The sequence below is a fragment of the Babylonia areolata genome, chromosome 13, assembly GCF_041734735.1.
Source record: "Babylonia areolata isolate BAREFJ2019XMU chromosome 13, ASM4173473v1, whole genome shotgun sequence".
In the NCBI taxonomy this organism is placed as follows: domain Eukaryota; kingdom Metazoa; phylum Mollusca; class Gastropoda; order Neogastropoda; family Buccinidae; genus Babylonia; species Babylonia areolata.
In genome coordinates this window covers 38,057,175-38,081,672 of record NC_134888.1, presented here as the reverse complement: position 1 = coordinate 38,081,672, position 24,498 = coordinate 38,057,175, and the positions used below count along the sequence as shown (strand labels likewise).

Genomic DNA, 24,498 nt, shown 5'->3' with positions numbered 1-24,498 from the left:
TGTGTGTCCCCCTCCCTCTCTCTCTCTCTCTTTCTCTCATAAAGCAATTAAATTAAGGGAAATTGCAACTTCATTACAATGTTTTGCTTTCATAAATGTTGTTTCTTGTGCTTTTCTTTTCTTCAGTCGTATCTGTTCAGACAAATACGACGCAACAGATGTTTGTGTACCCTTCATATAGGGACTATGGCCTAATGAATGGATTATCGGTATCCGTATCTCTCTGCCTCCCCCCCTCCCCCCCCTCCCCCCCCCCTTCCCCCAACCCTGTCTCTCTCGCTCTGTCCTACAACGTCTCAGTTTGTGGTCTGTGAGTCTAATGTCACGCCTTCTTGTGCCGCCTGCGGTGTCGGTGTCACACAGATGGTGGCCTCCATGGGAGACCTCCTGAAGAACGCGGCCAGCCAGGTGTTCAGCTCCATGGTCAGCTCCGAGGCCAAGCTGGGCGTGGAGGAGCTGACCTCCCAGCACGCTGACGCCCTGAAGATGGAGACCGCCGCCGTCACCCAGGCTGGGCAGACCGCCGTCACCGCCCTGAAGCAGGCCCTCAACTCAGTCATGCGTGAGTGATGGTGATGATGGTGGTGGTGATGGTGACGACGATGATGGAGGTGGCGACGATGATGATGATGATGTGTGTAGTGACTGGTAGGTGTGTAGGGGCTCGCAGTCATCGCCCTGAAGCAAGCATGCACTCAACTGTCATGCGTGAATGATGATGATGATGACAACGACGATGATGATGGTGATTGTGGTGATGATGGTGTTAATGTGATTATGATGATGATAATAATGAAGAAGAAGAAGATGATGATGATAACGATGGCGATGACGAGGAGGAGGGTGGTGGTAGTGTTGGAGGTGATGATGATGATGACGACCATGATGATGATGACGTGTGTGGCGGGTAGGCGTGTTGGGACTTGCAGTCACCGCTCTGAAGCAGGCCATAACTCTGCCGTGTGTGAGTGATGATCAGGATGATAGTTGTTGTGATGATGATGACGACGACAGTGATGTTGATTGCGGTGATGATAATGACGATGAAGATGATGATGATGTCGATGATGATGGTGGTGATGATGATTACAATGATGACGATGGTGATGATGAGATACAGGCAAACAGAGACAGAGAGAAAGACAGGCAGACAAAGGGAGACAGACAGAAGAGGGACAAAGAGGAAACGAAGGAAATTTTTACTTAGATGTTAAGCCATATGGTATGGGCTACTGTGTGTGTGTGTGTGTGTGTGTGTGTGTGTGTGTGTGTGTGTGTGTGACTTAAGTGATTTCTTTACTGATTATTGTTTGATTAAATGATGGTTTGATGAATTCTATTATTTCTTAAAATTTCAGTGCAAACCATGGCTGAGCTGAAGCCCCACCTCACCTCCATCGCTGGAGAGCTCCTGAGCGCTATGACCCATCAGTAAACGTCATGCGACATGTTGACGTCATACGCACTTATACTGACGTCATGTATATTACGTTATAACTTTGTTCGGCTTGTCAGTGTATCTTTTCGAAAATAAATGACTTCTAAACTGATGGTGTTGCGGCTTCTTTGTGGTTCTATAGTTTGCTTGGAAAAGTTCAGACATTTACATTTATGGATAAGGACATTTTTGTCAACCTCTATAAAACAATTGTTCGACCAATTTTGGAATATGGTAATATAATTTGGTATCCCAGACTAATAAGACAGTCTAAAGCAGTTGAACAGGTGCAAAAGAGAGCAACTAAAATGATACCAGAGTTAAGAGATTTGGACTACCAAAACCGTTTGAGACAACATAAACTTGCATTCACAAAAATACAGAAGATATAGAGGAGACATAATACAAGTATTCAAGATAATTAATGAAATGGTTGACACTGACCCCTGCACCTTCTTTTCTACTAACAAACTCCATGTTACCAGAAGTTCAAATACTAACCTTTTCACAAAATTTTGCAGAACAAATATTCGTAAGTTTTCTTTTAGTTTAGAGCAGTTAAAGGATGGAATGCACTGAATAATTCAACAAGAACAGCTAAAACTATTGACCAGTTCAAGAATCTTCTAGACAATGACTCTAAATCATTAATAAAACCATTCGATTTTGATGAATGAACATTTAAAAAAAATTCATACGCATGTACGCAACCCTAAACTATTTCTATATTAAGAAGGGGCGTTGAAAAGCCAAAAAGGCTTAAAAAAAAAATTTTAAAAAAGTCCCAAATTCTGTACCTGTACCTGTACCTGTGATTTATGTGTCTATAAAGTGATGTCCGAACCGTGTGCCTGTCTCTCTTCCAGAATTATCTTAAACCATGTCTCTTACTTTCTCACAAGTCTCGCCAAACACATCAAGTTCAAACACACATACTCGTGACATATACACACGCACACACATACACAGACATTTGTGGATTTACATGCATCATACAGTTCTTAGCCATGTACCCTCCTTCCTCTCCCAGCCCCCCTCTTCAATCTCCAGTCCTCTCCCCACTCCTGAGCCACGCCACGATCCTTTCTTGCGTCAATGTCACTAGATATGGAAAGACGTAAATTTGTGTGTGTGTGTGTGGCTTGGAGTGGGTGGGTGTACGCTCGATCCATACATATCACACACACACTCTCTCTCTCACCCACGGACACACACACAGTGTCTCTCTCTCTCACCCACTGACGGATATACATACACTTACACTAACACTGGCGCACACACACACTGCACTCACACACACACACACATACACACACACAGAGCATGCAAACATTTTAAAAACGTTTTTAAAATGTCAACGTAGATGTTTAAAGAACATTTACGGAGGAAGTTTTTTTAAATGTACTTTTGCTCATTTTGGTGATTTTTTAAGCGTTTTCGAAGAAAAAAAAAAACGTTTCTAAAACGTTTCCGTAGATACGTTTTATGAACGAAAAATAAAATGTTTCAAAAACGTTTGCATGCTTTCTGGGCACACACTAACACTCATGACACACACTAACACTCATGAAAGTAGGCCCACTCTCACACGTAGACCCACACACGCTCTCTATCACACACACACACACACACACACACATATGCACACTATCTCACTTCAGTTCCTCACCCCTTTCACACAACCCTTTTTTCACATTCGAGTGGGGACTAGTTCTACTATTATATTACTGCTACCGCTGCTACTACAAGAACACACGTAGCGTTTTCTCCAGCACCCCGCCCCCCACCGCCACTTTTTTGTTGTTGTTGCTGCTATTGCTGTTTTATATCAGTGCAAGAAGACGTAAAATTTTAAAAAGAACGAATGGACACACTCAAATTACTCGCCATCTCCCTCTTACGCTTAATTTAACTTCCAATCAAAAATGGCCTTGCTGAGGTGCTCAATCAACATCCAATCAAGTAGTCCCTTAGGCTGTTTCGAAGGTTTCGAAAATTGTTTACAACATGGCAGCCGACGAATCTTGATACATGTTATAACGCATCAGAATCCGGTAAGCTTTTCAGCATTTTTTTAGTGTCATTTATTCATTTGAATTATGGCATATCCATCTGGTCTCTTAAATTCCATCAAACTGTATTTGATTTAAGTTCGGTATGTGTAAGAGTGTACTAAACTTGTCAAATAATATGAAATAAGCAAGTTCTGACATGAACAAATGTGAAACTGAAACTTGTTCAACTGTAACTTACAATGCATGCATTTCACTTGAGTTGATAATTTGAATTTATATTTGAAAAAAAGGAAGAAGAAGAAGAAGCAGTAAACCTGTTTCATGATCGTTTCGAGGTAAATGATGGAGAACTTTGAAAATGTCTAATACTTTTGTGTTGGAATCGATTCATTTTCATTTTCTTTCGGTAGAACGATTGTTCACTTCTGTTACAACTGTCATGAAGGTGTTATGACGTTAACTGCTTCAGACTGAAAGATTTGAATGTCATGTTTTCTGATTAAGACAAAGACATGGATGTAGGCTATTTAGAAGGGTATCATCATTGCAAAACTAATGAATTTCAGATAGTTAAGAAGAAAGATTTTTACAAGCACATCATTGAAAGTTGCTGTACATGAATTATATGAATTGTTCAATAAAATTGCATAAGATTAACACATGAACCATTTAGCTATTGATAGTTGTATAATGAGAGACAACATTTGGAAATGGCTCATGTTTGATCGCCAGTTCGATAGACTTGTCTATGGAACTAAAGCAAACTTTGAACACACAGTCACACACACACACACACACACACACACACACGCATGCACGCACACGAGCGCACACACACACACACACACACACAAACAAAAAATCTAAATGAAAAAGGCATTGGATCTGTTTTCCACTGGGACAGACCATGAAGTCCACATAAAATAAGTATTCGCCGTGCAAAATTTGCCCAAGCAGAGCAAACCGATATGCCTAGTTTGCATCAGCTTGACATGGTACAGTATACGTAACACCAAACATGGAGTACAATACAAACTCCTATTAGTAACATCAACACTTGATTTTTAAAACTATTATTACTATTTTTGTATTTATGCATACATTTTGATGACAGCAGTAGCACACAAACACTTTAGTTTTGTGTCTTTGCCAGCAGTACTCACAATTCCCAGTTCTACAGATTTTGTGCTACAACTAATATACTAGTCAGTGTTCTCTTAAATATGTGAGATTTTAAATACATGTACAGATAGACAGATACCACACAAACACAAAAGTGACACACATGTGTACACATACACACATGTGCGTACAAGTGTGCATGTGTGCACATGCACAAACACACACACATGCACGCACGCGCGCACACACACACACACACACACACACACACACACACACCTCATAAACAGAATTATGTATACAGACCGTTCTCATATTATGTAACACACAAAACATTAACTATGATCTTGATTCATGTGTTATTTGCACATATATAAACAGGTAGCACTCATCAGAGAACAGGAGAAAGTGGGAAGGAAAGAAAGTGAAAGAAGAATTCCAGGAGACAGGACAAGTCATCAGAGACATTGACTGAATACAGTGCTAAGCATGTCGGAAAGACTTGAGGAGAGAATGAGCGAAGGGTCAGGCTCTGACGTTAGTGTTGAGAATCCTCCAGTGATTCCTCCGGACTCTCCTGGCAGCTCTGTTTCCACACGTCTTCAGGTAAATTATTGAAACGTCTTCTGGCTGTTATGTCTGTATGTGTGTGTGTGTGTGTGTGTGTGTGTGTGTGTGTTTGTACATATACATGTTACTTTTTTTGTTAGTGTATCATATGCCACTATGTATGCATTTGTGTGTGTATTTATGCATGGGTATATATATATATATATATATATGTGTGTGTGTGTGTGTGTGCATTTTTTATATCATGTGGATAACCATTGTACAGTCTGCTACCACTTATCCTTCTTTTCACAATCAGCATAGGATAGAAATTTAAATAAATCTGTGGTACATACAAGAGTTTTCTTTTGTCTAAAACATATAACGCTATTTATGCAGGAAGAATATGATGAACTTCTGAAGTATGCTGTGGTGGTTCCGGACTATAACCCAAAAGACATACGAAGCAGACTGACAGACACCAAGGGGTTCTTCGGCAGGCAAGACGATATCCTTACTCTTCGAGCATCCCCACGACATGGAGGTATCTTCCAAGGTGAGTTTTATGTCTTTGGCAAAACATGGTACCCGCTCTTCTCTGTGTATGCAGTGTATTTGAGATGGTCTGGTATAGTATTAAAAACGTAATAGTACTGATGCTAGCATACAGTTCAGAGCCAGTGATTATTAGCATGGTCTGGCAGGCAAGTTTATTATGGTTTAAACAATAGAGTAAATCATAGTAATCTTCTCAATTGTTATTCGGGTTTCAACATCTTGAATAACATTATCATTTGAAAAGGATACTGTCATGTATACATGTACTTGATGGGTGGTATTACCTTCAAAAATTTGATGCAAGAATACTTGGACCCATATACTAGTCTGGGGAGAACTGTGATTAAGATTTGGAGGGGACTTTCATTTCATTTGCACTTTTGGTAATTCTTCTTTTCCGGTTTGTTTTGTGATGTCTCACTTTGCTTGTCCATCTTGTACAGATCTGGACAGAATGGCACAGAGGGAACAGGAAGAGGAGGAGGAAAGAGAGGAGAGAACACCCCGAAGAAGGGAAGATCACTCTGGTGGAGGTGTGAAGCAGTTACCTGACTTTGGTGAAAGCCCCATTGACTCTCATGGCCCGACCAGCTTTACTCAGCATTTGAGAGCAGAAACTTCAGGTATAAAAGTTGAATCATTGATTGACTGTTTTAACCAATAATGTATTTGTGAACGTATTTATCAACTTTTTATTTTTTTTTATTTTTTTAAATTTAGATGTAGCATACATAGCTGAATGTAAGAGAATAGATAGGAGTGCATGATGATCAGATAATATGTGTCAATGTGTATAAATTTATGCCTGCATGGAAATTGGGGCTGTTTCCTCTAGTGTTTGTTGCCGTTTTGCGGCACCACCTTTTGAGGTGTAGGATGGCGGGGCAGGGGTAGTGGTGGGGAGGTGTTTACATCAATGATTTGGTTGTTTATGCATGTAAGTATACATGCCCTGTTCCTGGTCTCTGCATATCTCGTTCTTTCTTTCCAAAGTATGAATGCTTTTATATATATATATATATATATATATATATATCATGTCCTGTATAAACTGTACAGAGGAGGAGAGGGGTTTCCAGCCTCACACACAGCCCATGTTCCCCAACACTGCTGGAAACCCGGAGGCAGCAGGGAGGAGCCACCTTCGAGACACCCCTCCTGTGATCTCCAACCCCATTGAAACGGTGTACACTGCCACCATTGACCAGGACGTGGGGAAAATGGAGACGCTGCTTGACCAGTGGTGTCTGGACCTGAAAAGGAATGTGCTGGTGGGTGGCCTATCTGATGCATTGCTTGCTTTGTTGCTTATGTTTGTAATGAACAAGAAAAAGAAAAGAAAAAGTGAAGACAATATTGGACTGACAACTTTGCAGAGTACGTTTGATGACCATTTGCAGCCTTTATGGACTGACAACTTTGCAGAGTACGTTTGATGACCATTTGCAGCCCTTATGGACTGACAACTTTGCAGAGTACGTTTGAAAACTATGTGCAGCCTTTATGGACTGACAACTTTGCAGAGTACGTTTGATGACCATTTGCAGCCTTTATGGACTGACAACTTTGCAGAGTACGTTTGATGACCATTTGCAGCCTTTATGGACTGACAACTTTGCAGAGTACGTTTGATGACCATTTGCAGCCTTTATGGACTGACAACTTTGCAGAGTACGTTTGAAAACTATGTGCAGCCTTTATGGACTGACAACTTTGCAGAGTACGTTTGATGACCATTTGCAGCCTTTATGGACTGACAACTTTGCAGAGTACGTTTGATGACCATTTGCAGCCTTTATGGACTGACAACTTTGCAGAGTACGTTTGATGACCATTTGCAGCCTTTATGGACTGACAACTTTGCAGAGTACGTTTGAAAACTATTTGCAGCCTTTATGGACTGACAACTTTGCAGAGTACGTTTGATGACCATTTGCAGCCTTTGTGGACTGACAACTTTGCAGAGTACGTTTGATGACCATTTGCAGCCTTTATGGACTGACAACTTTGCAGAGTACGTTTGATGACCATTTGCAGCCTTTATGGACTGACAACTTTGCAGAGTACGTTTGATGACCATTTGCAGCCTTTGTGGACTGACAACTTTGCAGAGTACGTTTGAAAACTATGTGCAGCCTTTATGGACTGACAACTTTGCAGAGTACGTTTGAAAACTATGTGCAGCCTTTATGGACTGACAACTTTGCAGAGTACGTTTGATGACCATTTGCAGCCTTTGACGCACAGCTGACAGCAGACCAAGAGGAATCTGGTGCACAGTTCTTCTGTGTGGCACCCAATGACTCTTGATAATATGATAACAGATAGTACTTATATGGCGCTAACTCCCCATATAATGGGCTGTAAGCACAGAGTTAAGGGAGAAGAAGAAGAGGATGAAGACTTAATCGTTAAAATATTATGTTTAAAGTACTACACCTGCAATTACAGAAAATATGTAACAATCAGTCTGGAGTGGTGTTTCCCATTCTAGGACAGTGTTTCATTATGTGTTTGTTATTTTAGAACATGCATAACAGAAATGCACCAGACATGCAGTTTCACATATATGAAAGCACAGTCCAATACATATGAACGTACATGAGCTCCAAGACACACACACACACACACACACACACACACGCATTACCGTGCACCTCCTCTACCCCCCTCCTCCACACACTCATTTCTAGTCTAAGTATCGCAGCTTCCACGGCACACACACACACACACACACACACACACACACACACACACACAAACACACACTCACAGAGATGAACACTTACTTGTACAAGCACATATGAAAGCACAGTCCAATACATATAAATGTACATGAGCTCCAACACACACACACACACACACACACACACACACACACACACATTACCTTGCACCTCCTCTACCCCCTCATTTCTAGTCTACGTATCGCAGCTTCCACGGCACACACACACACACACACACACACACACACAAACACACACTCACAGAGATGAACACTTACTTGTACAAGCACACACACATACGCCCATATCTCCCACCCTCAACCCCACACACGTACATACAAAGATATATATATATATATATATATATATATATATATATATATATATATATATATATATATATATACACACGTTCCAATATCCTGTTGCTCCCACAGTGTAGGCATGCATACACTCACATACCTCATCCTCTACCCCACCTCCCCCCGCACTCCCACCTCCCCTCACACACACACACACACACACACACACACACACACGTACACATATCTCTCCTGACACTTGTGTACAATTTCACTCTCGCGCATTCACAAACGCACTCAAAAGCACAGACCCACACATACACACAAACATACACAGCCGCCACTGACTGGCCGCAAGAGGGATGGGAAAAGATCTCTGATGCCAAGAACGTGGCGTCTAGTGTGTTGCTCGGTCTATTGTATTTGGAAAGGCCCACAGAGACTCTGTTCCGTTTTGAAGAAATTTGCGCAATGTTGGTTTGGAAATGATGCCGATATTTGCATGTGTGGGTGTATGTGTGAATGTGTGTCTTCATATTTTACATTTATTTGCTTATTTATCACCATTGTTGTCTTATTTATTTATTTATTTATGTTTTATTATTATCATTTTATTAGTATTACTAATATTATTACTACTACCTTTTTCTATATTATAATTATTATTTATTTATTTATTTATTTATTTATGCAAGCTTATCTATTGTTTATTCCCCCGTTGTTGTTTTTTGTTGTTGTTTTTTTTTTTTTTTTTTTTTTTTTTTTTTTTTTTTTTTGTCTTTTTTTTTTTTTTTTTTTTTTTTTTTTTTTTTTTTTTTTTTTTTTTTTTTTTTTTTTTTTTTGTTTTTTTTTTTTTTTTTTGGTTTTTTTTTTTTTTTCAAGGCCTGACTAAGCGCGTTGGGTTACGCTGCTGGTCAGGCATCTGCTTGGCAGATGTGGTGTAGCGTATATGGTTTTGTCCGAACGCAGTGACGCCTCCTTGAGCTACTGAAACTGAAACTGAAACTATTTTAGAACATACTACTTTTATTGCATGCTACATCCAGTCACTGTATTTGGTTGCTGTTGTGTTCATATATTCAGCCTTACACGTTTTAGTTTTTAACCTTTTAGTTCAATCTTTGTCTTGCTTATGTGTGCACCAGACTGTTGGCTGAGAGACTGGTATGAGTAACGAGCCAATGGATGTGTATGTTATTTCCAGTTTGATACATATTACATTTCCAGTTGGATTGATAAGAGACATATTGTATTGTTTTGTATTGCATTGTATTATTTAGTTGACTGGGTGCATGTTGTTTTGTTGGTATAATGAGATGAGTGCTTTGGTGACTTCAGCGATGGCCTGTGTGGGTTGGTGTGTGAGTTGTTTGGTTATTAGTTAACTAATTAAATGATTGATCAGCTTTATTTTTATTGTTTGGCCATTTTCTTGTAGAATAAGTAAGTGATTGATACGGTTTTTGACTGGTTATGTATGTATTAGAGTCTTTATATGAAGTTTTACCTGCCTTATTCGCACTAAGGTTATATGGAGGAAATAGGGAGACAGAGAGAAAGGAAAGAAGGCAAGACAGACAGAGACAGAACAGGAAGAGGGGGTGAGGGGGGGAGAGAGATGGGATGAAATGAAGACAGAGAGAGAGAAATGCACACAAGCAAATGATAATGGGTCCTTCTTTTTCTTCTGCGTTTGTCAGCTGCAACTCCCATGCTCACTTGTATGTACACGAGTGGGCTTTTACCTGTATGACTGTTTTTACACCGCCATGTAGGCAGCCATTCTCCGTTTTCAGGGGTGTGCATGCTGGGTATGTTCTTGTTTGCATAACCACTGAATGCTGACATGGATTACAGCATCTTGAACATGCGTATTTGTTCTGCTTGCATACACACTCAAAGGGGGTTCAGGCACTAGCAGGTCTGCACACTTGTTGACCTGGGAGATCAGAAAAATCTCCACCCTTTAACCACCAGGCACCATTACTGAGATTCGAACCCGGGACCCTCAGATTGAAAGTGGAATGCTTTAACCACTCGGCTATTACGCCGCTGTAATGGGTCCAAGAGGTGTTGCATATTGTGAGGCATTCGGATTCTGTCTGTCTGCTATTTGTGTTTGTGTGTGTGTGTGTATGTGTGTCTGTGCATGTGTGCATGTATGTTTGTGTTTCTTTTTCATGCTTAGGCAGGCTGTCAGTTGCTCTCTCTCAGTGTGTTTCTGTCTTGAAATGATGAAGACAATTCCAAAATAATTGCAGTGATGATGATGGTGATGATTATATTACAGGCAGAGTTCTCACAAGCCAAGATAGTGATAGAGCAGAAAACACGTCAAGAACTGTTGCGAGAGACCAACAGGTGAGCATGTGTAGATGACACGACTTCATCATCTCTGTGTGTTGAGAGTAAACCAAAGTTATATCAGAATGACGCAATGCGTTCTTCTTCTGTTTGTGGTTGTTGCCCAGCAAATAACATACACCCAGATCTCATGGTGAGATGATTCCCAGGTCCATGTGTACAGTCATGAATGGGGTATTTGGGGTGTGTGGAAAGGGGAAGGTGGTGGGGTGTGTGTGTGTGTGATAGAGAAGGGTGAAGGGGGTTTAGAGGGGTTAATAAAAAAAAAATCACACAAAAAAAAACAACAGAAATCAAACAAGACCAGGCAAGCAGCTGGGAAGAAAAAGAAACAAACAGAAGAATGGGGATTGTTTGCTGTAAAGAAGATGCAAAATGTAGTAGTCTTCCTCTACAGGCAAAGAGTGAAACTTCCGAAAGTCAAGACAAAAATGGTAAATCACTAAATGATTTCATCAGTGGATGTTGTGTTAAAAAACAACAACCGAAACACACACACACACACACACACACAAAATCAACACACACACACCCAAAAAATCAACACACACACACACACACACCCCCAAAAATAAAAACAAAACAAAAACAAAAACAAACCACCAACTGAAAAAGAAATTTGAAAGAATTTGATAAAGAATGACCTTTAACGATCCTCAGTGTCTTTCAGTAATGGTTGATTAAGACTGATTAGAGAAAAGAGTACAGAGCACCTGCATTACAAGGGGAAACAACCAAACCAAAACCCATGCAAACAATGATTGCAGAAGTCAGTTTCTTGAAGGAAATACTACATACTTGAAACCACATCAGTGGTACAGATTATTACCAGTAGTGATAAGTAATAGTAGTAATGTGTGATTTATTTTTGATTATTGTTTTTAATGAATATTTGGTCATATCATCTGGCTCCATGCTGTCCTGCTGTAACCATGTTCATTATTTCAGTGGTGTTTCCCGATCATTATGACCAATATCACAAAGATGACAAGATTTTTTCACCACAGTTGTATTGATAACAAAAAGAATATAATAATCTGAACAGCAGTATCAAGAAGAAAAAAAGACAACCCACCAACAATGAATATGACAGTATGAACAGTTATGAATTCATCTGTGTAAATCTGTTTTCATGAATGTCTAGTTCTTGGCATGTGGTGTGGTGTGTGTGTGTGTGTGTGTGTGTGTGTGTGTGTGTGTGTGTGCTCTTTGACATTGACACACTTCATTTGTCTTGCTTTGCTGTGTGTTAATTTTTGTAACCATTTTTTGCCCCCTGGGCTCAGGAGGAAAAATGCATTATGAATACCCAATTTTATCAGTATTCATTATCATGATTTTTTTTTGTTAATTCTTTTTTTTTTTCTTTTTTTTTTAAATTTCTTAGTGAGGCGCTGTGACAGATTTGGTTAGGCGATGGACTTTGAACCCAGTGTTCTCTCATGGTCAGGGTTGGAGCCTTTGTTTCGTCCTAGTATTGTGTTCTTGGGGAAAGGCACTTTCCTCCAGTTTTCTCCGCTCCACCTAGGTGTGTATGGGTAGCTGACTTCAGTTGTGGAACGTTAACGTTAAAATTGTGGAAGGAGAGTACTGGGCCCCACCTTCCTATACCAGGCCCTAGACACAGCGGATATGAATTCACTGCCCCCATGATGGTAAAAGGTTATGGGACCTTTAACCTTGAACCTATTTCTGCTGTTCTAATTGTCATTCCATCAACAGACACTGCAAAGAGAAAGCAGACCTGATCAAAGAGCTGAACAGCCTGAAGGAGTTTCTTCACACGTATGACCAGTCGATGGAACGCAAGGACTCCATCATATCCAACCTGACGCAGGCCATGTATCGCCAGAGGGACAAGTTACAGCTGATGCAAAACTTCTGTCAGTGGCGTGTTCACCACAATGACCTCAAGAGAGAGGTGTGTGCACATGTATCTGTGTGTATGTTTGAGTGTTTGTGTATGTATGTCTCTATGTGTGTGTGTGTGTGTGTGTGTGTGTGTGTGTGCATGTGTGTGTTTATGCATGGTTGTGTGTGTGTGTGTCTAATATTCACACAGTGACATAATGGGAAAGAGACAAAAGAGAGAGTGAACAAACTTGATCAGTGCTTATGTCCTGACATTGTGTCAAGAAAGGTGTGAAATATACATATGTATGAAGTGGAAAGGGAAGGGAAAGAGAGAGATGACCGTAGGGTAGCAGAAAGGGACTAGAGATGGGGGTGAGGAAGCAGAATAATCCAGCCGAAACATTTATCAGCGAGGAATTCATTTGTTTATTTATTTATAGTCTGTTCATCTAAGATGATGATATTAGACTGAATCAGCGAGGAACAAAACCATCCCAACACTAGCAGAAGAGAAAAATCACCCTGTTAGGTTGAAGGTGCTTGAGAAGAAACTTTGAAAAATGTGAAATATGAAGCAAGACACAGTGAGAGGGGATGGAGAGGACCAGCAGCTTGTATTACTGATTTTGTTTATCGTTTATTGACAGGCGTGGTGTCTGTCTCGTTAACATCAGAAACAGTCTTTTGGTCTGGAACAGTCATGTGAGAGGTGCAACAGAAGAGTGGTTTTATAGTCTTGGACTTCCAGTCTGAGGGTCCTGGGGTGGTGCCTGGTGATGGAACCTAGTGAGAGGTAGAGATTTTTTGGGGTTTTTATCTCCCAGTTCCATATATTTGCAGATCTGCTGGTGTCTGAGCACACTTTCTTGTGCATGTGCATGCAGAAGGTCGTCAAATACATGTGCTAAAGATTCTGTAATCTGTGTCAGCGTTCAGTGGATTGTGGAAACACAAACATGGTGTAAAAACAGTCATACACTTAGAAAGCCCTCTTGTACATGTGAGAGAACATGAAGAGTTGCAGCCCTTGAAAGCAGAAAGGAAAGAAGAACCATTCATTCATCAGGTGTTTTTTGTTTTTTAGCCATAGTTGATGATTTGTGTTTGTACATTTTTCATTTGTTAACTCATTCTACTCCAGGTACGAGTTAACTGGTAGCATGATTACTTCCCCTGTGGACCAGGTATGAGTTTTCTTTACCAACACACTATTCTAATTTCATTCATTCTTGGTACATTTGGCATTCTAAACTGAATCGTTTACGGAATCCAGAGGCATGAAAATGAAGCTTTGTTCGCCCATTGAAATCAACAATTCTCCATCAGTTTTTGCCGTTTTAGTGAACCATTGTGTTTTTTTCTGCAGTGATCTCATGTAGTACTGGTGCAGGGGAGTTGTAGCAGGCCTGTGGCTGTGGGGTAGAATGACTTTCTTCTTCCTCTTCATTCGTGGACTGCAACTCCCATGTTCACTTGTATGCACACGAGTGGGCTTTTACGTGTATGACCGTTTTTACCTCGCCATGTAGGCAGCCATACTCTGTTTCGGGGGTTTGCATGCTGGGCATGTTCTTGTTTCCATAAACAACCAAACACTGACATGAATTACAGGACCTTTAACATGCATATTTTATCTTCTTGCATATATACACAAAGGGAGTTCAGGCACAAGCAGGTCTGCACATATACTGACCTGGGAGATTGGAAAAATCTCCACCCTTTACCCACCAGGCGCCATTACTGAGATTCGAACCTGGGATCCTCAGATTGAAAGTCCAATGCTTTAACCACTCAGCTATAGCTCCCATCACCAGAATGAGTTAACGAGTCCAGCTTGTTGGCAGGCTTTCACTGTGAAGATGGCCAAGTGTCACCACGAGCGGACGCTGAAGCGGCGGGTGTTGTCCGCCTGGTTCTCCCTCATCCACAGCAAGTGGCGCCAGCGTGTGGAGAAAGCCTGCCAGAACAAGGCGCAGGAAATCTGCATGCAGGTCACTGCTGACTATGAGGCCAAAATTGCTTCGGTGAGTGTGTTGTTAGTTTGTGTGTGTGTGTGTGTGTGTGTGTGTGTGTGTGTGTGTGTGTGTGTGTGTGTTTGGTGTTTTTATGGAGTACTGCAGTTTTCTGTACGTTTGCATGTCTATCATAGAGAAGCAAGGATGAAGGAGGAGGAGTAGGCGCTGAGACATTGAAAAAGAAACAAAACAAAACAAAACAAAAAGACAGAGAGAGAGAGAGAAAGATAGCACATGATGTCAAAGTTTCAACAACAATGCATCGTGCAATCTTTTCGCCCTTGCAGCTCAATGAGGCGCAAGAATCCTCGCGCGAGGAGATCCGTCACCTGCACACCCAGCGAGAGAGGTACGAGGAGGCGATGAAGAAAGCCTTCATGCGGGGAGTGTGCGCCCTCAACATGGAGGCCATGAGTATGTTCCATGGAGAGGACAGCGCTGGTGAGTGGACGGGTGAACGGCAAGAGACAGAGACTGAGAGACTGAGAAGATTGATGTAGAGAGAGAGAGACATGCAGACTGTGTGGGGGGTGTGGGTGGGGGGCTTGTTTCAGTCTATCGTCAGCTACTGTGAATTCTTATTTGACCAGTTTTAACTGTTTTTTATGGTGTGCATAATCATTTGATGATGATGTTTATAATGAGCTTGTTACTGCACAAGTCAATTTCCATGTGGATTGATAAGGATTTTTTTATTTGATTGATTGATTTGATAGAGACAGAGAAAGACAGATAGACACACACACACACACACACACACACACACACACACATATATATATATATATGATTTGATAGAGACAGATATATATATATATATATATATATATATATATATATATATATAGCTGTGTGACAGCTCAGTTGTTAAAGAATGGAATTTGAAATCTAGAGGGTCCTCAGTTCAAAACCTGATCGGGGTGTCTGGTGAGTTAAGGGTGGAGATTTTTCCAATCTCCCAGGTCAACAGATGTCAGTATGTTGTGAGGAAACGATATCACAGTTGAACTGAATAACTTTGAGACCGGCCAGAGGGAGCAGGAGAGGTCTCCGGTTTATGGCCACTTGACAACCTAACCTAAACTCTTTGTAGGTCTACTTGTGCTGATACTGAAACAAAGTTATCCTTGGTGTGTCTGTGTATGTGAGGGGATTGAGTGGCATGAGTCAGCGTCAGTGTAGCAGTGAAGAAGATGAGGCATGAAACAAGAACAGAAAATCCTGAAGCTCTACGGCTGTGTAGAAGACCTCCAGCATACAGCTGCTTTTTATTGTGGAGACTGGGGTGCTCATCTAATGAATGAGAAGAAGAAAAAGAAAAGAAGAGAAGAGTGAGCTTGATCAGAGCTGTCTCGATAAGGCATGAAATATATGTGCTCTGTATGTGGAAGTCTACAACACCTGCTTGTGTTGTGGTGAAGGGATGGTAATAGGACTTAAAGGAGAAGAGGGTGATTTGCAGCAGTCTCCCACGACTATGTGTTGACATAGGAAGGAAGAAGGAGGGAATTAATGTGCTGTCACACATACTGGTGATTGTAGACAAGAATCTTAACATGGATGAATGGATCGAAATCAAGCTTATTTTAAACAAAAACAGCAACAAAGAGGGAGTACAGAGTGAACTGTAACAATCTCCAACAACAAAATTTCTTGGTATGTTGACATGGGGAGGAAGGAAGGAATTTTGTTTAATGTCTAATCATACGAGGTGTGTTCAAAAAGTATCTGACCTTTGTTCATGAAAACTACTCATATCCAGATACAACAAACTTACACTAATCTCCTTCAAAGTAGTCCCCTTGGGCTGCCTACACACTTCTCCCAACGGTTCTGCCACTGTCAGAAGCAGCGCTGGAACGCCTCATTTTGGATGGCATGCAGCTGGTCCGACACATTCTGCATGATGTCTTCTCTGGACTGAAATCTGGTCCCTTTCAGGGGCATTTTCAGCTGTGGGAACAGCCAGAAGTCACACGGAGCCATGTCGGGAGAGTAGGAGCCTGACGAAGCACAGGTGTGCATCACCAGGGTCCTCAGTTGGTCAGTGACGATCTCATTTTGGGACGTTGAGGGCCTACCAGAACGTGCTTCACTCTCCACTGATGTGCGGCCATCTTTGAAACGGTTGTACCACTCCTTTATCTGTGTGATGCCCATTGCTTCGTCCCCGAAGGCCTGTTGAATCTTGTGGATCATTTCCACTCGGGAATCGCCAAGCTTGATACAAAATTTGATGCAGTAGTGTTGTTCATGTTTTTCAGTCATTTTGTCAAAAACAACGGCGCTCACTTACACTTCCTCACTCATCGGCAGTCTGCCATCAACTGACAGCTTCTGCAGGCGGGAAAAAATTCACGCATGCGCATCAGGTTTGCCTACATACGTGCACCAAACCACACCTCCCTAGCTTCATTTGTTTATGCACGAAAAATTAAGGTCGGATACTTTTTGAACACACCTCGTACATCCTGGTGACTGTAGACAGTGTTGACACTGATATATGAATTGAAATCAGATTTGTGTTATAAACAAACAACAAGAAGCAAAGAAACAAACGAGGAAAACCCCCCACCTGTCAGCAGACACACAGGCAGCGCAGTACTCGGGCAGAGAGGACAGGGACAGAGAGGACGACCTGTCGGACAACCTGGATTCTCAGGTGCCAGACAAAGGGCCCCCCTCCTCCAAGACCATCCCCCATGATGCAGTGCACCACCCCTCTGTCTTCACTGACGCCCAGCAGCCCAGGGTTGTGACATCTCAGGGGTCAAGGCCCATCTCAGCCGCTACTGCGTCCTCTCGTCAGGTTGGACTTTTGTTGGGTGTAATTGTGCGTGTGTTTGTATGTTTATGTGTTAGTGTGTGCTAGTGTGTGTGTGTGTGTGTTAGTGTGTGCTAGTGTGTGTGTGTGTGAATAGAATAGAATAGAATAGAATACTTTTTATTGTCATAAAACCATAAAGTTTATAAGACACAATGAAACATAAACATGAGCATATTAAGAAGAGAAACATTCATGAACAAATTTCGCCAGCCTTGGCTGTATTTCTGTTAGAAGGATCAATTCACTAGGCTTTGCATTTGGACGACATATATCGAGTAGGAATCTGTGTCTGTAAGTGTTGTATTTTACACAATTGTCTAAAAGGTGAATCTCATCTTCGAAACTGTTACAAGTATCACACAGTCTTTGTTCTTTCAGTGTATTTTTATATCTTCCCTGTTCGATTTGTAAGACCATCCCCCATGATGCAGTGCACCACCCCTCCTTTCCAGGGTATCTTTTTTTTATGCAACCCTACACTTTCTGAGATACAACCTTGAATCATTTGTGAGATGAAAGGGAAGAATATTTGCATTTTCACACACTGTAGAACTGTTACAATACCAGCTTTACTTGACTGTGTGTGTGTGTGTGTGTGAGAGAGAGAGAGTATCCATGCATTTGTTGGTGGACATAATCTTGTGTGTGAGTATGTGTGTGTGTATGCGAGGGCATGAGTTTGAGTGCAGTGGGCATTTCAGAACACAGGAAGCTTTCAGTTAAGTAAAGCTGGGAGTATGGTATTGTAACAGTTCCACAGTGTGTGAAAATGCAAATATTCTTCCCTTTCATCTCACAAATGATTCAAGGTTGTATCTCAGAAAGTGTAGGGTTGCATTAAAAAAAAGATACCCTGGAAAGGAGTTTGACCACACAGAATCTGTGTTCTCTTTAAAAGAATTTCTGAAGGTGTGAACCATATGTGATGTCTAGTGACAGTTTATTTTAAGCCATAGACGGTATTAAACATAAGCACAAAAAAAAAAAAAAAATTCCAGTTTGGGATCTGTGGATCTTTGGGCAGTGAACATATCTCTCATAGATTCTTACAAGCATGTTCAGAGATGTGGATAGGTACCTGACTTTTGTTTGGGAAAGATAAATGGGACTGGAGAGGCTCCACCTTCCCATGTCGGGCCCCAGACGCAATACCCCAATGACCCTAACAAGCAGTGGAGCCTTTCACCTTAACCTTTGTGTTCAGGGGACCAGAGGGCATGTGTTCAGGAGGGCCAGCGATGTGACGGGTGATTTTTTTTCCTTTGTCACCAGACCTCAGCCAAACCCTCATCCTCCACTGGTACTGCTCACAAGACACGCGTGGTGGTTGCCAAGGTGCCGGGCAAGGGAGGTGACTCTGGACGCTCAGGCACTCGTTCTCTTTCCCCCTCCCTCCACCCTCCTATGGCTTCTGTTGTCGTAGAGAGGCACCAGCCAGTCACCAAGGTATTTGTTGGAATGGTTCTGTCATGTGAATGAGAAGAGTTTGAGAGATAGCTTACATGTGTGAATGTGGTGGTGGGGGGGGGGGGGGTCACGGAGGGGTGAGACATACATGTGGGTAAACAAGATAATGTTTGAAAAGAAGTGACTGCTCTCCAGCAGCCTTTTCCAGCCCTTCGCATTAGTTGTCAACAGAGAAAATACCGGAAAAGACTTGATAGGAGTTCACTTACTTCTTTCCTTTTCTTTATGTGTTTGGCAGAGAGAGTGTGGGGAAACATGATTCTTTTTCTTATTCCCCCCCCCAAAAAAAATCATTCATGTCTGTATGTGCATACTTGCTGTTCACCCCCCTTAAGGGGAAGCCAGGAGATGCAGGGGATGGGGGCGGTTCTCTCAATACAGACAGCATCCCCACCTTCTGGAAATTCTGTGCTTGAAATCTCCTCTTTTCTGTCGTTTTGTTCTGGTTCTGGCTTTACCCTTTTCCTCCTGATGACTCTTTTTCTTTCTTCATGTCTTGTTTTCTTGCCTTCCTGGTCCATTCACCTGGATTTGTTTTCCTCTGGAAAGGCTCCAGTATTGTTTTGTCCTTCTTTGGACTTGACAATTGGGCATTCTTACGCTGTTGTGTTATTGTTTTGTGCCTTGGAGTAGGATGTGTGAGTTGTCTGTTGGTATTTTCTTGTTTTGTATGCTTGTTATTTACTTACGATCCTGTGTGTTATGTGTAATTGTGTTTTGTTCAGATTCGTTCTTTTTAATCCTCTGGTGAAAAATTGATGGAACAGACAACGTCAGAGACATGTTCTATGCTTTCATGCATGGATATGACTGTACTTGTGCCTAGTTTTCTTTTTCTTTTTTTTTTTTTTGCCAGATTTTACAGGGCTGATATTGACAGTCCTTTCAGCCCTGATATGGCCAGGCATGGGCTATTATAAGAAACAAAAACAGATAAAGGTATTGGCACTTTAGGTTATACAGGATTTGTTTGGTTCAATTGGAGTGGGGACCTAGTGGTAACGCATCTGACTAGGAAGTGAGAGAATCTGAGTGAACGGGACTGAATTGTACACTCGCCAGTATTTTCTCTCCCTCCACTGGACCTTGATTGGTGGTCTGGACGCTAGTAGATAAACCAAGGTTCCGTATGAAGCATGCACTTTGTGCTTGTAAAAGAACTCATGGTAACAAAGGAGTTGTCCATGGCAAATTTTCGCAGTAAAAAATCCACTCTGATATACATGTGTATGTGTGTGTGTGTGTTTGTGTGTGTGATTGCATGACTGACTGAAGCCTGACTGAATAACACAGGAAACAAATGATGAGCACTTACAGGGCAGCTGTCAGTCAGCTTTGTCCAGGTAGGCAGCCTGTTGCGCAAAAGGCTGTGTTTGTAAAGTGCCTATTGCTTGGACTCTTGACAGAAGATAGGCACTATTTAAGTATCCATATCACCCCCTTGACTGTCTTAAGACGTAGCACTTACGTCCATAGTGACATCACTGATGACAGCATCAGTTTCAGTTTCAGTTTCACTTTCTCAAGGAGGCGTCACTGCGTTCGGACAAATCCATACACGCTACACCACATCTGTTGAGCAGATGCCTGACCAGCAGCATAACCCAACGCGCTTAGTCAGGCCTTGAGTGCATGCTTACATATTTGTGTACCTATGAAAGTGGATTTCATTTTATGTAATTTCGCTAGAGGACAACACTCTCGTTGCCATGGGTTCTTTTTCAGTGCGCCAAGTGCGTGCTGCACACGGGACCTCGGTTTATCGTCTCATCCGAAAGACTAGACGCTCAGTTTGATTTTCCAGTCAAACTTAGGAGAAAGGGCGAGAGCGGGATTCGAACCCACACCCTCACGGACTCTCAAAAGAAGGGAAATCTGTTTAGAAGGCTGAAATTTCACACATTTGATGTAGAGTGGTATATCTCCAGACTATTTTCTCAGTTTCAGGCTGATTGTTCTGGATATTGATTTATGATTTGAACCATCTCTCTCTACTGTTTTTTCCCAGGCGGTCCAGGGGTCAGTCAAGTAAGCGTGCACAATGTGTTCCTCTGTGTGTGCAGCAAACTATCGGCCACGCCACAGCGGTCCGCTTCAATCGGTCCACAACAGAGGCTGACAAGTTCCGGAAACTGGCCGGGCAGCAAGGCACTGTGGGTAAACCGCCGCCTATACACACAGTCAGAGTGGTGGAGTAGCTCCTGACGACTGACTCTGCTATGTGGCTATAGACACAGCAGTGGGAGGTGTGTCTCATAGCAACATTGCTCGCACGAGCAAGCAGCAAGAGGGATGAACTGCATTGTATACTGTGTTTGTCTTTTTTGTTGTTGTTTGTTTTCTTTTGTGTGGTTGGTCATATTCTTCATGTACTGAACGTATACATCCGTCCATAAAAAATGTATATAAAAAAACCCCAACTATGTAAAGGCCTTTAACTCACTCCATGCCAAGAGTTTTTGCCCTTGCCAATCCCTGAAAACCCAGGGTTTGTATAGGATGGAAAAAAAATTGTAAAAAAAAAACAAATAAATACCCAGACAATTGATATTTAGTATATGTATGCAAGGAATGTTGTTCCATATGTGTGCAAAAAATCAAAGTATTTACGCACCATCTTGATGTTGATCGCGGTATCCATATTTTGTGTATTTTTTTAGCATTTTTGCACCCATCAGAAAGGTACACCAACATGTTCTACATCACATTCTAACACTATCTGAGGAACTGAAGACCTAGTGCATGCAATGAAGTATGAACAGGTGGTGAAGAAAGTTGAAATTCACACATACAAAAAAAAAAAAAATTGTCTCTACATAATGAAAATCAAAGAACAAAGAAAAAAACTCAACCGGCTGGGTGTTGACTGGCCAGTCAGCTGAGAAACCTGGTATGCCAGTGAAGGGATGTGCAAGAGAGAAAAAGGAAAAATTGTCAGTCCAATCACTGGTGAAAACACTTGCAAAATCGTCTGTTTCCTCAGTGGTTTCGTCCTCTGTGTCTGTCTCATCTGCTGGCACATATTCCTCACTTTCCTCTCCATTGTAAACACTCTCTTCAGCGGCCGAATCTATTTCTAGTTCATTGGGATCTGGTTCAAATTCACTGTCCGAAGAATCAGCATGATCTCCTTCGACATCAGAGCCTTCAGTTTGGATCATTTCCAAAGCATCTTCGACGCTGAGAAACATTTCACCTCTCCGACCGTGTCGAACACTTCGCCGTGACGCCATCTTGTCAAACAACTTACAAAGCTGACAGGGGGCATGCTTTGTTATCAACTGCGGTTGAGCTTATCGCGACACACACGCAGCGTGTATGAATGAAAAGCTGACCAGAGGTGACGTAAGATATCACATCTGCTTTTGATTTTCGCATTCGACGCGTCACTCCGACAGCACGACTTTTTAAAATCCAAGTCCGCATATGCGGACATTGGCATCCAACGCTTTCTCTGACGATGTCCGCATATGCGGACAATGGCAGCGAGTGAGTTAAGGAGTGAGGCATAGACCACCTGTTGTAAGGTCCCCCAGACTGCCGTAGGAAATAGTACTTACGTCCAGTGACGTCACTGACAAAATCATCAAAAGAAGGGAAATATGCCCCCTCACCTTTTCCCCAACGCCCTCAACCACCACCTTCTGCCCCACCCCTTGATCTTGATCCATTTTATGCCATTGTATATATACACACAGCAGGAAGGTATTGTATATACACACAGCAGGAAGGTATTGTATATACACACAGCAGGATCATACTTCATACCAGGCTGTATAAACAGCAGCTGGGTAAACTAGTAATAACATCTTAACTGGGTTTCTCCTTTAAATCAAACAGTTGTTTGGTTGTTGTTTTTAGAAGAATGTGTTTATAAGACAGTATGTTTTTTATTGTTCACATCCTGCCGCTTTTGGTGGGTTTTTTTATTTATGAAAAGATTTTTCTTTCCATTTGTTGTTTTTAGAAAAAAAGTTTGAGTGTGATGGACAGTATTGCTATGTGATTATCAAGGCATGGAGACATGTTTGATGATTATTACAGTAACATATTATATAACTTAGGTGAGTTTGGAGTTGTGGCAGTCAACCCCTGAAGGTCACAGAGAAGGAGCGTTTCTCATTGATTGTTACTGACACACTGGCATTCCATGTCCAGGGCAGAAAGCATCTCTGTGAGATAAAGAGAGAGAGAGACAGTGGAAAAAAAAGGAAGAAAGGGAGAGACTGACGGACACAGGATCTGAACTAGAAAGGAAATTGACATTTGTGTATGTGTATGAGAAAGAGAGGCGTGTGTGGGGTGAGGGAACGGTTGGTAGGGTGTGTGTGAATCAAATCAAATTGATTTCTGTGGAGAAACTGGTCCATTCACTCTTTTACCAAATTAACTCTTTTGCCACCTTAGTCAGCTTAGGTCGGCCAGACAGTTCGCCGCCACAGGCAGCTTTGGTTGACGTCATGTTAAAAGGACCATTTATCACACTGTAAGACTGCTTGACAGCTGCAGTCGTTTCCTGTGCAATGGAACAATGACTAACCTTCACCCGCTGACTGAGTTTGAAGTGAACAAGTCCGTTGTATTGTTTTGTCATGAACCAAATTGTGTGACTGAGAGCATCAAGTCCAGAATATTTGGTGATCAGGAATATTTTTCATACTGGAAAAGTTGGTTTTTAAAAAATATTTTTTTAACATATATATATATATATATGTGTGTATATATATATATATATTTTTTTTTTTTTTTTTTTTTTTTTAATATTCCCATCTCGGGTGCACAGCAAGTTAATCACAATATTTCACTCACAGATACTAACAAAAGCTAAAATGAACAGATTTTTTTTTAAAACATTGTTTACATTTTGTGATGGGCATAGTTGTGTGCATGTGTGTGATGATGAGGCTCCCTTAAACCCTCCTCCCACCCCCAAACTTTATTTATTGATGTTTTATTATGTTACCTGGCTCACATGTTGTGATGATTAACATTCATGTATGCACACAGTAAATGCACACACACACACACACACACACTGTATGCAAGGTGTGAAGATCTAAAGTCTAAGAATAAAATCATTTGAATTTTGTGGAAAAAGTCTGCAAGCATAATTTCTACTTTAGAGACATATTTTTACACACACACACACACACACACACACACACACACACACACACACACTGCATGCGCATTGTAAAGGTCTAAAATCTTATAATGAAAGCATTTGAATTTTGTGGAAGAAGTCTGCAAGCATGATTTCT

At 41.5% G+C, this 24,498-nt stretch overlaps 2 protein-coding genes across 7 annotated transcripts in view; both read left to right on the top strand.

Moving 5' to 3' along the window:
• Window positions 1-1,560, top strand: part of LOC143289258 (uncharacterized) — a 38,330-nt gene extending 36,770 nt beyond the window's left edge. For all 5 annotated transcript variants that reach the window (XM_076598246.1, XM_076598248.1, XM_076598247.1 and 2 more), the window contains exons 8-9: window positions 364-562; window positions 1,359-1,560. In XM_076598246.1, coding sequence (XP_076454361.1) covers window positions 364-562; window positions 1,359-1,435 — 276 coding nt within the window. In that variant the 3' untranslated portion in view covers window positions 1,436-1,560. The remainder of the gene's footprint in view (window positions 1-363; window positions 563-1,358) is intronic.
• Window positions 1,561-3,415: 1,855 nt separating this feature from the next.
• LOC143288933 (centrosomal protein POC5-like) lies at window positions 3,416-21,669 on the top strand. 2 transcript variants are annotated; one of them, XM_076597615.1, is made up of 12 exons: window positions 3,416-3,492; window positions 4,957-5,181; window positions 5,524-5,680; window positions 6,126-6,305; window positions 6,742-6,953; window positions 11,001-11,071; window positions 12,797-12,995; window positions 14,773-14,952; window positions 15,231-15,384; window positions 17,529-17,752; window positions 19,043-19,216; window positions 21,301-21,669. In XM_076597615.1, exons 2-12 carry the CDS (start codon window positions 5,065-5,067, stop codon window positions 21,433-21,435), a joined length of 1,803 nt encoding a protein of 600 aa, XP_076453730.1. In that variant the 5' UTR covers window positions 3,416-3,492; window positions 4,957-5,064; the 3' UTR covers window positions 21,436-21,669. The 2 variants fall into 2 exon arrangements, with proteins under 2 accessions (XP_076453730.1, XP_076453729.1); XM_076597614.1 differs by having other exon boundaries at window positions 17,526-17,752.
• Window positions 21,670-24,498: the final 2,829 nt, after the last annotated feature.